This window comes from Lepidochelys kempii, chromosome 5 (genome assembly GCF_965140285.1).
Source record: "Lepidochelys kempii isolate rLepKem1 chromosome 5, rLepKem1.hap1, whole genome shotgun sequence".
In the NCBI taxonomy this organism is placed as follows: domain Eukaryota; kingdom Metazoa; phylum Chordata; order Testudines; family Cheloniidae; genus Lepidochelys; species Lepidochelys kempii.
Window position 1 is genome coordinate 36429220 of NC_136384.1, and position 14376 is coordinate 36443595.

At 38.6% G+C, this 14376-nt stretch overlaps 1 protein-coding gene across 2 annotated transcripts in view; it reads left to right on the top strand.

The window, feature by feature from the left end:
- Positions 1–14376, top strand: part of MAP3K1 (mitogen-activated protein kinase kinase kinase 1) — a 95623-nt gene that overhangs the window by 54181 nt on the left and 27066 nt on the right. For both annotated transcript variants that reach the window (XM_073343966.2, XM_073343967.2), the window contains exons 2-7: positions 1849–1999; positions 3022–3219; positions 5853–6053; positions 7022–7138; positions 7746–7894; positions 10621–10742. In XM_073343966.2, the coding sequence (XP_073200067.1) occupies positions 1849–1999; positions 3022–3219; positions 5853–6053; positions 7022–7138; positions 7746–7894; positions 10621–10742 (938 nt within the window). The remainder of the gene's footprint in view (positions 1–1848; positions 2000–3021; positions 3220–5852; positions 6054–7021; positions 7139–7745; positions 7895–10620; positions 10743–14376) is intronic.

Below are 14376 nucleotides of genomic sequence, written 5' to 3' on the forward strand. Positions count from 1 at the left end.
GTAGCCCTCAGCCCAGTGGAGCCCCATTCTTGATTGGAACTCTGACTACTACAGAAACACAAGTAAAATTCTGTCTTTCACTATATTGAAGAATTTGTCATTTATATTAGGATTCAGACACTTTTTTTCATGCAGCAGGGATATGAATATCCCAATTTGGGGTTTGTTTAAATATAAATTTAATCTCCTTGATGACTCAGAATGGGCCTGACTTTTTCAGAGGTTAAAATGGTTTGCTTATTTGGATGGAATTTTTATTGTATTTAGAAATTTAGGATTAATCGGCCACTTTCAATAAAACACCTAAAATCAAACTCATATTAGCAGTATGTTTAGAGGATGTTGCTTGAAAAAAAAGAAAATATTTTGTTTTCTGGTGTCCATCTGTGTATGACACTTCTGCACTGAACAGGAAAAAGATATTTCCTGTCTCTAGATAGTTTGTTTCCCTAGTCTCTACAATGAGAGAAAAATTGTCTTGTAACATTGATCAATGCTGTTTTGGCCAACAAAAACGTTTGATCAAAGTATTTTTTTTTCATTCTTTACAATCACTTTTTCACCATTAGATATGGATTGTTGCACAGAAGAGACATTTTTAATTTATTTTTATCACAGGAAAGATAATGTATGTATTGCAGATTGTCTAATAGTAATACTACTTACAAAAAACTCATGGAAGACAATGTATAGTAGTGAAGTTCTATCTGCATAACTAAGATAAACATTTCAGAAGGTTAAGATGGGATTATGTATATATATATGAAAAAGTGGCAAATATACAAATTATTTGTTCTGTGTAGACAAATTATTAAAAGCCCTATTTTTTCCACATTTGTGATTTATTTATTTTAAATATATAGGCATCCATTCAGATTGACAGTCTAATTGGGTTTAGGTGATAGATTTGATTTTTGAAAAAATACAATTTATTTTCTTTTAAATGAACTAACTTCTAGAACATGGCAAGGGATCATGTGTTGTGGCTAGGAATGTAGTTTTCTTGGTGATTTAGCAGATAGCTCAATAGAATCAGGTAATCCTTCGGACTGTTCTCGTGTGTACTTGTATTTGAGTATTTTTGTTGTTGCCTGTAAACACAGCAACTACTTTACTGTAGGTCAAAATCATATAAGCCAGATGGGTTACACATTCATTTTAGTGATATTAGCGGACTAGATATTTTGTTATGGTAGCTGATTGGGAATCCTTTTGACTCAAAAGTAGTCCAGAAAGCAGCTCTTAACTACGTAATCCTTGCTTTTATGACTTCCCTTTCTAATTTAAACAAATTAAGTGTTAATTGCTTTCACTAAGCTTTTTTTTTACACAAATGACTTGTGGCATGACATATTTTTATACTATACCTTCCTCTTTCTAAATCTTCTACACTATTCATGTTATAAATTGTCTTAAAATACATGAGACACTGCAAGCCTTCATGTGTCTATAGATATATGAGCAACCGTAAACTTCTGAGCTTTTTATGGGAGGTTGTGGAGGCGGGGGATTGGTTGTGGGGGGGGGGTTTGTTTTGGTTCAAATTAGTATTTCATAAAGGAACTTTTCTTATTGGATGTCTAATACCCAGACTAGTACACATTTCAAATAAATATGCCTCAAAGCAGTTATGCTCCAAATAGCAGGGTAGCAAATTGTTCACAGTGATGCTTAAGTGGCTTGCTCCAGCCAGTTGGAATTAATGTTTTGGTAATTATATTGTAAGGAGAGAGAGAGAGAGAGAAATTTATGATGGTACAAGGTTTAAGAATACCACAGTGTTATGTCTTTAATTTTAATTAAAGACAATCATATTTATGATTTTTTTTCTTTTTTTCTTTATTTTAGTCGTGACATGGAGACTAAAGAAACCCTCAGGGGGTTGCAGAAAATGGATGACCGCCCAGAAGAGCGCATGATCAGGGAGAAACTCAAGGCAACATGTATGCCAGCCTGGAAGCATGAATGGCTGGAAAGGAGAAGCAGGAGAGGCCCTGTGGTAAGTAGTGTTCAAGAAACGGTTATAATAATTTGAATTTTTTTTACTAATTATTTACAATTGTGAAAAGTGCCAAGATGGCTTAATAAATATTTGTTCTTAGAACCCCGCTACCCTGTATCTTAGTTATGATTGCTGACACTTAGTTACGATCCCTTTGTTCACTTTTATTGGCTGTTTGAAGAATTGTTGCTAATTCTGTATGCCTTACAGATCTGTAGTGTGTTTGGTGCTTAGAAAGTCAAATAGCTCAACTGATATTGTTTTGCTTAAAAATATTATTGTGACAACACTGCCCTCTGTTGACATCCAAAGTAGCTGTGTTTACAGAATAGAACTTTAAACCATTTTCTCAGTCAAACCCCCCCCCCCCAAATTTTGTTTCTAAATTTTAAAAAATTTACCTTCTTAAAACGTATGTATTAATCCCCCTTTTGTCTAGCACAAGTGATTACCATCAGAAAAAACATTTTCCATGTTTCTTGACATAAATCAAAATGCGAGTTCATGTTGCTCCTCTTCTGCAAGATGGCTTGTGATCGGTTTTGTCCGAGTAACATTGAAAGATGCATGCAAAAGAGCAAGATCAAAAGCATAATTATTTACAATAAAGAACTTGGCCACTTTTTATTTAGCAATCTGAAGTCAAGAAGCAGTTTCAGCTATAACCTAGAAGAACCAAAGATGGCAAATAATTTTGTGCAGAAACTGTTAACATTATAGACATGAATGAATGTTATTTTTGGACATATGATTGCTGAGAAAAACAGAATGGGAATTAATCTTATAATCTAATAACACACACATTTGAAATGTCAATGTGACTCTCAAACACTGATCACTAACATAATTGGGGAATAGCTGATATCTCAGTATAAAGGGAATATATCAGCTGCGAAACGAAGAAATATAAACACTGTACATATGTTTCCAAAACAGACTTCAAGTTAGTGTGTTCTGTTGCTTTATTTAGAAGATGATCATTTTACTAACCACAAACTCTGTGACTTATTTCCTACAAGGTGGTAAAACCAATCCCAGTGAAAGGTGATGGCTCTGAAATCAACAAACTATCAATAGAACCTCAAGTTGAAGGGCAAAGCAATGCGTCTGCAACTCAGAAAGGAAGACGTAGCCCTTCTCCTAGTAGCTCCTCATCCTCTAGAACTGTTAAATCAGAATCACCAGGTGTTAGAAGAAAAAGGGTATCTCCAGTACCTGTAAGTTGGAGAATGTAATGTAATTATGGTTTTGACTTTATTTTGAGATGTCACCATTTATTGAAGAGGGGGTATTGCTATACACGTATCAAAATTTGGTACTTCTGAACTGTCAACAGAAGCTATCTCTAACTACTGGTTTTGGAGAGAAGATGCATGGTCAAAGGGGTTTCCCACTTGTGATTTTACTTAGGATAATGAAACGTATGGTATGCCTAATAAATATTATATTCGTAGTTGTTAGGAAATTAAATGTGAAGGATGCAACTCCATGCTTGATTTGATCTGTTGTTTTTGTAGCAAATAAACCTGGATCAAGATTTTCAAAAATAGAATCTGTTATGGCAGGTGTCACCAGATGGTGCTGTTACCCACAGTCTTCCAAGTTCTTTTTCTTAGCACATGAGAAAATGTCCAGTGTTGGAAAGACACATGCTTTGTGTTAGTTTGCTTATGTAAAGCTCTGGTGGCAGAGTTTGCTCTCTTCATGGATCTTTGAGTGGAGTCCATTGTTGAAGCAGAGGTGCTCCCTGGGAACCAGGTCTTGGTTTTTGGGTTGAGATTTCTAAAAGAAGCAATTACCTCCATGTTGTTTGTGAGCACCTCTGTTCCAGAACTGGTGTACATGTACAAATAAAACAAGCTTTACTTAGAATAAGTATAGAATACTTAGACTCCATTTCACTGATTTCTCCTTCACTGGAAAGCCAACCTGCACAGGCCCCTGGACATCTGCTACCACTTGGCAAAAAGAGCAATTGTACCTAAGTTAAGCTCGTGGATCCCAATTTAGGCTCCTAAATAAGAGGCCTGAATTATTAAAAAATCTGACTGTAGGTTTCCACTTCTGAAAATCTTGGCCGAAGCACATGGCTTTGCTGCAGAAAACAGCAATATATCTTAGCACAGGGTAGAGTGCAAGCAGTTTACTTTTCTTTTTCCTGTGATAGCTCTACTGTTGTAGACTTTCAGTTTCCAAGAGGAGCGCTCTGCTTCCTTTCTACTGATTGGTCAGAAATACCATGAGTTGTAACTTCCGTTGAGAACTTCCGTTGGCACCATGCTAGGAGAGACCAAGATTACAATTAAGAAACTCAATTTTGCCTTTCCTCCATTTGTCGCTAATGGTCTTCTTTCCATTGAATGAATTTTCGTAATTTCTTGTCACTGAAAATAAAGTTAATTTAAAAGTAAAGTTTAGTACAGTGGTTCTCAACTGGGGGTCCGCAGCCCCCTGGGAGTCCATGAGCCCTTTCGGGGGGGGCTGCGGAGCCCTGCAGCTGAAACCTGGTAACCCGAGCCCCAGCACTGAAGCCAGGAGCCCCAGCCACTGCCCCACTGAAGCTGGGAGCCACACTGGGAGCCCCCTCCCACTGCGCCCATACACAGCCCCTAGCTACCCCCTGCTTGCACCCTGAGGCTGAGCTACTCCCCTTCCTGCACACAGCCCCTAGCTTCATCCTGCTGACCCTTAGCTACACCCCTCACTTCACACAGCCCCTAGCTATCTCCTCCCTGCACCCTGAGCAGTTTTCAAACTTTTTGAACTGAGTCCTCCACTTAGTTTATATTTTTTGGTTGTTTCCCCCCACCGCCCAGACATGCTTAGTGGCCTCGTGAGTGAGTTGGGGTGGAGGTGGTGCTCCCTCCCTGGACCTCGCTGTGCAGAGCTGGCTCGAGCCCTGCCAGCCCTTGCTCCCCCAAATAGAAGTCAAACTATGCCTATGCCCAAGGGTGTGTCCCCCCGGCTTGGAGCCCTGACTTCCTGTCTTCTGCCCCCACTGGGCCCTGTCATTTCTGTAGCATGTTGAAGGGAGGCCTCAGCAAGAAAAAGATTGAGAACCCCGGTTTAGTCCATGTTCGAATTAATAACTGACAAGAATGGTTCACTTACAATCTTCTACTTCGCTATTTGAAATTCCATTTGGATTCCAACCATTCAGTGGCAATATTAAGCTTAATATCAGAAAAAAATATTTAAAAAAATCTTAATATGTTAGAGAAATTAACTGAAGACTAGATACTTTGATACTAGATTTGGGTCATTTCTTTTAGAATAAAAAATATAGAGGCCTAAGTGAGAAATCTGTTTTCATAGTTAAGACAAGAGGAAGGAATTTCATTTTTTATCTGATATCTTCCTTTGAAAAATGTCCTATAAACTCTTATTCCTCAACGGCTAGAATTTAAAGGTGCTAATATACTTTATAAATGAAGAAATTTCAGCTCACAGCACCAGTATTCAGTGTTGCCCTTCACAAGTCCACAATAGTCTCTCAATTCTAATTACTTGGGTAAAGTAGTGCAATAAAATCAATGAACAAAAATTTCAAGAAAAATAAAAGCCAGCTACTGGATTTTTACTTCCTATGTTAATATTTCAACAAACTTGTTTAAAACTTCATGTTGGCTGCATCTGATGTCTGCTGGATTTGAGCATGGAAGAAAATAAATGTACCTTGATAATCCTTGTAGTCCCTTTAAGATAGGGACTTTTTCTCATTTTGAATTCTCATCAGTGCTGAGAGCATTGTTGAGCTTATTGTTGTCTCTTAACAAACAAATAATTGTCTTGTGTAAGAATTTCTTAGTGAAGAGAGAAATGGTTGATATTGGAAACAATTTTGTTGCAGTTTCAAAGTGGGAGAATAACACCACCTCGTAGAGCTCCATCTCCAGATGGCTTCTCACCATATAGCCCCGAGGAAACAAATCGTCGTGTCAACAAAGTTATGCGAGCCAGATTGTACCTGTTGCAGCAGATAGGACCTAATTCTTTCTTAATTGGAGGAGACAGCCCTGATAACAAGTATAGGGTGTTCATTGGGCCTCAGGTAGGAATCACCTAGCATGCCTACAATATTTTTTACTTACAGGATTTGGAAATTGTATAGAACCATGTCAGATGAAGTTATAAATTCATAAACCAAAGTTAGATATTTAGCTATCCTATGAAATAGCATTTAAAAGGTGTCTTGTGTACATATTATGATTTTGTGCTATCTATACTTCAAACATTAGGTTGTCTGTAGCAAACACTTTTCTTTTAAAATCCATTTAATTTAGCTGAGGAATCATTGATAATGTGCAAATTTAGTGTTTCACATTTATTTTTCACCCATTTTACACTCCCTCCATGGATGTGATATTAATTTCTAACTAGTATTTTGACTGAAATTTTGCCACTTTCTGTTTTGCCCCACCTTCAAATAGAAGAGGCACTTTTAATTTCTTAAATCTGTGTCTTATGGTCTACACTTCCTGGATATATAAATATAAAACTTGGTTCTATACTGGTAAATGTAGAACAAATGCATATGAAAGCTTTCTGAACAGTCTCATAGTACTGTAGTATTAATACCTGCTATGGGAACTTCTCCAAATAGACCCTCCTAATGATGGTGTGACTATTCAATAGGGAACAACTAGACTTGTGTTCTTGGAACAGGGTGCAGAGGCCTATAATTGGCAGAAGAAAATTTCTTGATTGCCTTCATACTGGGTGATATGAGGATCAGGTGCATAAGATCCTTTGATATGAATGGTAACTACAACCTCTGAGAGGAAAAATGTCAGGAGAAAAGTAGCATAATTTGCTGTTTCCCCTTTCTCTCTTTCTCGATGAAGAACAGAAACATAAATCACATTTCAGAAGTTTAAATTCACTCTACATCCATTCATGGTCTTGTATTTTCACTGTCTGGGCAAAGCACTAGACAGTGTAGGTGCTTAATGAAAAATGTGCACATGTGTAAGTATCAAGCCGCAGTAGGGCCCTAACCTGCTGTACGTTTCTTTGTAGACATGCAGTTGCGGGCGTGGAACATTTTGTATTCATTTGCTGTTTGTCATGCTTCGAGTGTTCCAGTTAGAACCCTCAGACCCAATGCTTTGGAGAAAGACCTTGAAGAACTTTGAGGTAATGAATTCCAGATGTATTTAATAGCAGATGTGAGTACACACACAAAGTTACAGCATTTTTAGAGCATGTTTTTAAAACAACTGAAGACTGTACCAAGTTTTGAAGGAATAGAGTTACAAGTTTTTAATTTAGCCAGTGTTTGAGTATTGGTTTCAAAAACTATGTAAATATTAGAAAAATATCCTTTGCAATAAAAGGAGCAACTGAAAAGTAGAAATCTTTGGTTCAGTGAATATCTATAAAACTTTCTTTTCCACTTACTTCAAATTTGTATTTTCATCAGCATCTGTAGTGTATCATTTATCTGTTGTCTCAATAGTAAATTATTAAGCTGAGCAAGTTTCTGCCACACAATCTTTGTACAAAGTAAAGAAAAATGGAGCTGATGATTTTTATGTAAAGTAGTTTGTTCCTTGCAAGCCATTTTATTCTCAAGACAATAGTGAAATTCCTGCTGTTGCAGCTGCAATTACAATTTAATAATAATAATGTGTTATAAACATAGACAAATATATTTCATTGTCAATATTGAAATCTCAAGAACATCTTTGTGTGAGGTATTTATATCATAAATACTACTGTTGGTATCTTTTCCCAATGTTAGGTTGAGAGTTTGTTCCAGAAATATCACAGTAGGCGTAGCTCAAGGATCAAAGCTCCATCTCGTAACACCATCCAGAAGTTTGTCTCACGCATGTCAAATTCTCATACATTGTCATCATCTAGTACTTCTACATCTAGTTCAGAAAACAGGTTAGTATTTTTCTAAAGGAATTAAAAAGCTTTGTTCTGTAGCCTTCCGTCCCCCCCCAATTTTGGAGGTTTAGATACACTTACATTTTATTTTAATCTAATTAAAGCTACTTCCATTTTAAGTCAAATAAAATAATTTTGTGTATGCAAAAAAAAATCAATCAAGTTTACATCAGTCATCTTGATACCAACACGGACATATTGAATTTACAAGACCTATTTGAAAAATGTGTTAGATATTGATGTTTTGCAGAGAATCTATTCCTTTGTTCCTTGTTCAAAGTTAAATTTTTTTTTAAAAAAGTGTGCAGTTATTTTTAAGACTGGAGTACACATTTAGCTCCCAAAACTGACGTGTTTGTGTGTGTGCATGTGTTCATATGCAGCATGCAGGAAAATGTTCACAAATGTAGAAATCTCATTTTTTCCTGTGCAAATAATTTTTGAAAGCAAGCTGTATCACTTAGAAGCAACAGTCATATGCTTATGAACATATGCTTGCAAGTTCCAGGTAAGTATACTCCGTTTGTGTGTGTGTATGTATGTATGTATGTATGTATGTAGGGATTTTTGTATTCTTCTTCAATCTGGCTCATTCTGGCACATACCATATTAGAAGCATATTTATGATTTTTCCAATACTTAAGCTTAGTAAAGTTAATGATTCTTTGAAAAGCTGTTTCAAATGTTTATTTTTACTTCAGTGTTTTTGCTTAATGGGTCTTGTAAATTTGTTAGGGGCTAAAATGAATAACATTCATTTTATTAGTCTTATGTTCTTAATTTTTTTAAAATGTTTTCTGTGAATTTATATACTTTGGTTGAATAAAGTAAGGTGGATGCTCCCCAGAGGATGCTTAGAAGAAAACAAAAAATGACACTTTCTTACCTTAACATAAAATGGAATCTTATGTTAACAAATCATCTTGGTACATTACTTTAGACGACAGTCTCCATCTGGCAAAATTAATATATTTAGGCATGTTTTCAGTTTGGGATTCTAGATCATGGTTTCCTGTTGCCTTGTGTTTATGCATTTTTCTAACTGTCAGACTATTTCATTGTAAATACATATTTATGTATAAACACACACAGACCTGTTAAATGCCTACAATTGTTTCCCTGAAATTATTCTTCTGACAGATTAATTCCTTTAGTTAGATATATGTTTGGGAAGACTTGTTATAGGAATAACTTAATTAGATAACTTTCTGATTTATTACATTATATTGTTGCATTATTTTTCATTACTGATTATTAGGGTACACCTGAAGAAAACCCACGCAGCTGTTGATGTAGCAAAATATATTGCAATCGTTTTACAGTGAAGCCATTCTGGCATGGTATAATATATATAACAGTCACTGTATTACTGTATTTCCATTTCATTAGAGATAAGCTTACACAGTCTTGATGTTTCTGTTGTACTTCATTTAAATTTATGGTTAACTACTAATTCTTGAAAGTAAAAAGTATAATACAGTTATGACCACACTGAAATTTGTATTTTTAGGATACTGTAGAACTGAACATTTTCACTGTAAATTTACTTCTATGGATTTTCCAGATCTGCAAAAAATCTCAATTATTTAAAAACTTTTTAGAAAATAAAGATGATTGTGTAAGGCACAATGAATGTACAAATAAAACATAAATATATACAATTCTACAGTCATAACTTAATTCACTGCTTCCAGACAAATGTAGGGGTTTTTTTTTTGTTTGTTTGTTTTTCAAGTTATGTATGTGTATACAATGGCATAATTGATAAGCTGTCTTTTAATCACCTTTGTCCGGCTTGTCCTCGTCCGTCCCTCCACGAACGCAAATCGACGCCACACCATTCCATTTTGTTGCAAGCACGTACTTTCCAGTTCTGTCGTTTAATGGTTATAATTAAAATGTATCTTTGTGTCCATTTGCAAAAATGTGCTATGGATGGGTAAATTTCTGCTGTTTTCATTATACATTGTCAGTGAATTTTAAATACAGTCATAAACTCTCTGTAGTCTCAGATTATTAGTTTGAAATTAAGATAATTCTTAATGGTAGAAAACAAAAGGAAAGTACATCTAAAATTTAGCTGATAAAAATTTGGTGTTTTGATCTGAATAAAATAGTTCTGATTAGTATGTTGCATATGAGAATGCTATAAATATTTACACCTGCTTGCAGCAAAGATATAGAGCAACTGTATTTATTTTACATTTGCTTTTTGAATTTTACCCATGTTCATAAAATAGTATTTAAGAGCTGCTGTGATGGTCTAAAAAGCAACTTTTGAACACGAGTTGTAGATGAAGTGTGACAAAGAAGAAAGATGTTTTGTTTCAATGTTTAAGTTACTAACAATTCCTTAATCGTTCCGATCATAAATATTGAGTAAACAGCAAAGTAGATTTCTTTAGGACAAGATTTTCAAAATTGTGTCTTTCCCTAAAGTTATGCTCCAAAGTCAATTTTTAGCTGCCTGGCCTGATTTTCTTGAGTGCTGAGTGTCAAATGCCATGCGGATCCCATTGATTGCAACAGAAGCTGCTGAATGCTCAGCACTTCTGAAAATCACGCCACTCACTGAGGCTCCTACCTCTTGGTTTTAGATGTGATATGGTGGTTATAGAGTATTATGACAACTAGCATTGATCATTAATCAATATTTGACTTAATACCTATATTAGAATCTGATCTATGCAATTTTTCATATTGCTAATATCTGTTTTTTATAGTATGAAGGATGAAGAAGAACAGATGTGCCCCATTTGTTTGTTAGGCATGCTGGATGAAGAGAGCCTGACTGTGTGTGAAGATGGCTGCAGGAATAAGTTGCATCATCACTGCATGTCAATTTGTATGTCACTTTTTATTTACAATTTTTGCTGGTGACTTTAAATACATAAACTGTAGTGTAGAATGATACCCATTCTTTGAAATGCAAGTTAATGAAACAAGAATGCATTGAAGCTTAACAGACTTTATATTAAAAGTGTACAGACCTGAAAGATGAATGTGAAGCTCTGTATTTCATTGTGTTGCTTGTGGAGAACTTACTGAAAGTCTATCAACTAGTGGATATTAATGTGGAATATTGTGGTTAATGTAAATGAAGAATGTTGCCTGAGGAGAAGCAGCGCAATTAGTGTGGTTAAAATTTACAGTGTAGTTGTAGCCGTATTGGTCCCAGGATATTAAAAAGACAAGGTGGGTGAGATAATATCTTTTATTGGACCAACTTCTGTTGGTGAAAGAGACAAGCTTTCAAGCTTACATAGAACACTTTTTCAGGTCTGGGAATGGTACTCAAAGTGTCACCGCTAAATATAAGGTGGAACAAATTTGTTAAGCATAAGGAGTTGACAAGTTGCAAGAGACCGTTTAAGGTGAAGTGGGCAGTTAACACCTATACAGTTGTAGGACAAAGGAGACTTAGCGGGTTACAGATTGTTATAATGAGCCATAAATCCAGTATCTTCGAGTCCATGATTTTTAGTGTTCAGAAAAGTTATGAATTTTAGCCCCGAGGCTTGTCTTTTGAAGGAGTTTTCTTGAGGACAAGGACTGAGAGGTCAGATACAGGGTGATTGTTTTGTGAAAAGTGTTTGCCCATGACTGATAGGGTGTTTTTGTCTTTTATCACTTTTCTGTGCGAGTTCATTTAGGAGCATGGTGATTGTCTGGTTTTACCCACATACAGTGGTGGTTGGAGCTTTTCGTGCACAGGATGAGGTAACCATATGTTGTGATAAGCATATGTAGGTGTGTTGGGGGTGGGGTAATTGCTCATCGGACCAGGGTAGATATGGCTGCAAGTTTTGCATCTGTTATGGCTGGATCAGGTATTGCTTTGAGTTGGTGTGTTCTGGTATATGGGGAGCTTGCTTCTGATTATGACTTTGGCAAGGTGGGTGGGGGGTGTTTGAAGGCAGAAGAGGGGGCTCTGGAAAGATTTCCTTCAGGATGTGATCCTCATCGAGTATGGGTTGTGATTGTCTAATGATACACTGTATGGGTTTGGCTTATTACAACAATCTGTAAGCCACTTAACACTCATTTGTCCTATGACTGCGGTCATGTTAACTGCCCACTTCACCTTGAATGGTCTTTTGCAACATATGTTAACTCCTTATGCTTAACAATCTGTTCCATGTTGTATTTAGCTGTGACAATTTGAGTACCATTCCCAGACCTGAGGAAGAGCTCTGTGTAAGCTTGGGCCTTGGCTACACTTGAGAGTTACAGCGCAATAAAGGAACCCCAGGCGCACTAGCTCACGATGCGTCCACACTGGCAAGGCACGTAGACTCTGTAGGCTCTGACTCCACAGCTACAGCGCTGCTGGTACTCCACCTCGGCAAGTGGAATAACGTTTGCTACACCCCCACTGGAGTGCCGTGGCGCCAGTGTGCACGCCCTGGTCCTATAGAGTGGTCTGATTGGCCTCCAGAAGTGTCCAACAATGCCTCTGCTATCCACTCTGGTCGTCATCACTTTGAACTCTACTACCCTGCCCTCAGGTGACCAACCATCAGACCCACCCTTTAAATTCTCTGGGAATTTTGAAAAATCCCTTCCTGTTTGCTCAGCCAGGCATGCTGTCAGCAAATCTTTCCAGGTGACCATGTCTCCACACGCCAGGCGAGCCCCAGTATGGAGCAATAGTGAGTTCCTGGACCTCATCAGTATTTGGGGAGATGAAGCTGTCCAGTCCCAGCTGCGCTCCAGCTGTAGGAATTAGATACCTTTTGGGCAGATATCAAGGGACATGATGGAAAGGGGCCATGACCGGGACACACTGCAGTGCAGGATTAAAGTGAAGGAGCTGCGGAATACCTACCGCAAAGCCTGCAAGGCAAACCGCTGCTCCGGTGCTGCCCTGCTACCTGCTGTTTCTATAAAGAGCTGGACGCGATACTTGGGGGTGATCCTACCTCCACTCCAGGGACCACCATGGACACTTCAGAGCCCAGTGCAACAAGGCAGGAGAAGGAGGAGGAGCAGCAAAGCGGGAGCGAGGGTGCTGAGGAGGAGGAAGTCACCCTGGAATCCCTAGATGCATGCAGCCAGGAGCTGTTCTCAAACCAGTCGCGGCAGCCTGTGCTTGGGGAAGGACAAACATCAGAGGAGGTTCCTGGTAAGCAGCTTTTATTTTGGGAAGGAAGTTATTCATGCAAGCTCTTGGGGTGAGGAGGGTTAGGGCTGCATGCATGCTTAGATGTGGAATAGGGCATTGATGTGCTCTCTCACATCATGGTAATCGGCCTCAGTGAGCTCTTCAAAGGTCTCATCCAGAAGTTGGGCAATGCGCTTGCTCAGGTTTCTCGGGAGAGCCACTATGGTCCTTTTCCCAGTCAGGCTAACTTATCCGCACCACTGTGCCGTGAGGGGCGGGGGGACCATTGCTGCCCACAGACAAGCTGCATATGGGCCAGGGCGGAAGCCGCATTGCAGTAGAAGACCCTCCCTTGTTTCCCAGGACACTCTCAGCAGCGAGATATCTTCCAGGACGAACTCCTGTGGGAAAATGTGGGGAGAGTGTTCAGTATAGGGGCCCCCTACCGCTGTTGGCTCTCCCCAAGGCATAGAAACCCAGAGTACAATACAGCCATGAAACAATTGGTCCCCCTTGACCCTGTGCTTACTCACCATTTTGGGGCTCTCATGGGTTATGTGCGCTTGCTTTGGGATGGGCAAATTATGCTATTGTGTAGACTGCTTGCCCTTAGGTATGGGGAATCATTGCTGTGTTTGGTGTGAACAATGCTGCCTCTGTTAAGTGTTGCATTTTGCCTTTACAGATGCAACCTTGAGATCTCAGCCGTCCATGTTATCACCGGCCGAAAGACTCCAAAAAATCAGAGGCCACATAGAAGCAAGGAAGACATGTTGCATGAAGTAATGCAGCATTCAAGTAATGAAAATCAAAAAGTGCAGGAGTGGTGGGAGAGTGAAAGGAGGGTCCGCCAGCAGAACGCAGATCGCCGGCACCAAAGTACAGAGCGGCTGATAAGCATCATGGAGCGCCAAGTGGACTCGATACAGGCTCTCGTAGCAATGCAAGTGGAGCACTACCATGCCCGCCTGCCCGCCCCTGCAGCCCTTGTCCCAAAACTCTTTCCCTTGTGCCCACATATCACCGCCAACCCACTTTCCCCAACATCCGGGTTCTTACCGCCACCAGCTGCCTGCAACACCTGTAGCTTCACCATCCAGCCCTCAAAACTATGACCCTTACCCACTGCACTCAACCCCAATCACTATGCATTTTAGCCAGCCTGAAGTGCAGCACTCATTACACAGCACTCCAGACAGGACATATGCAAATCTGTGATTGTACCATTCCCCACCCCCTTGCCCTTTCTGTTTCTCAAACAGTTGTCTCTTTTCAATAAATGATTTTTTTGGCTTTGGAAACGTTCTTTATTATTGCATAAAGTAAAAGATAGCTTAGGAAAGAAACAGGCACTGCAAGTCAGTGTAGCAAACAC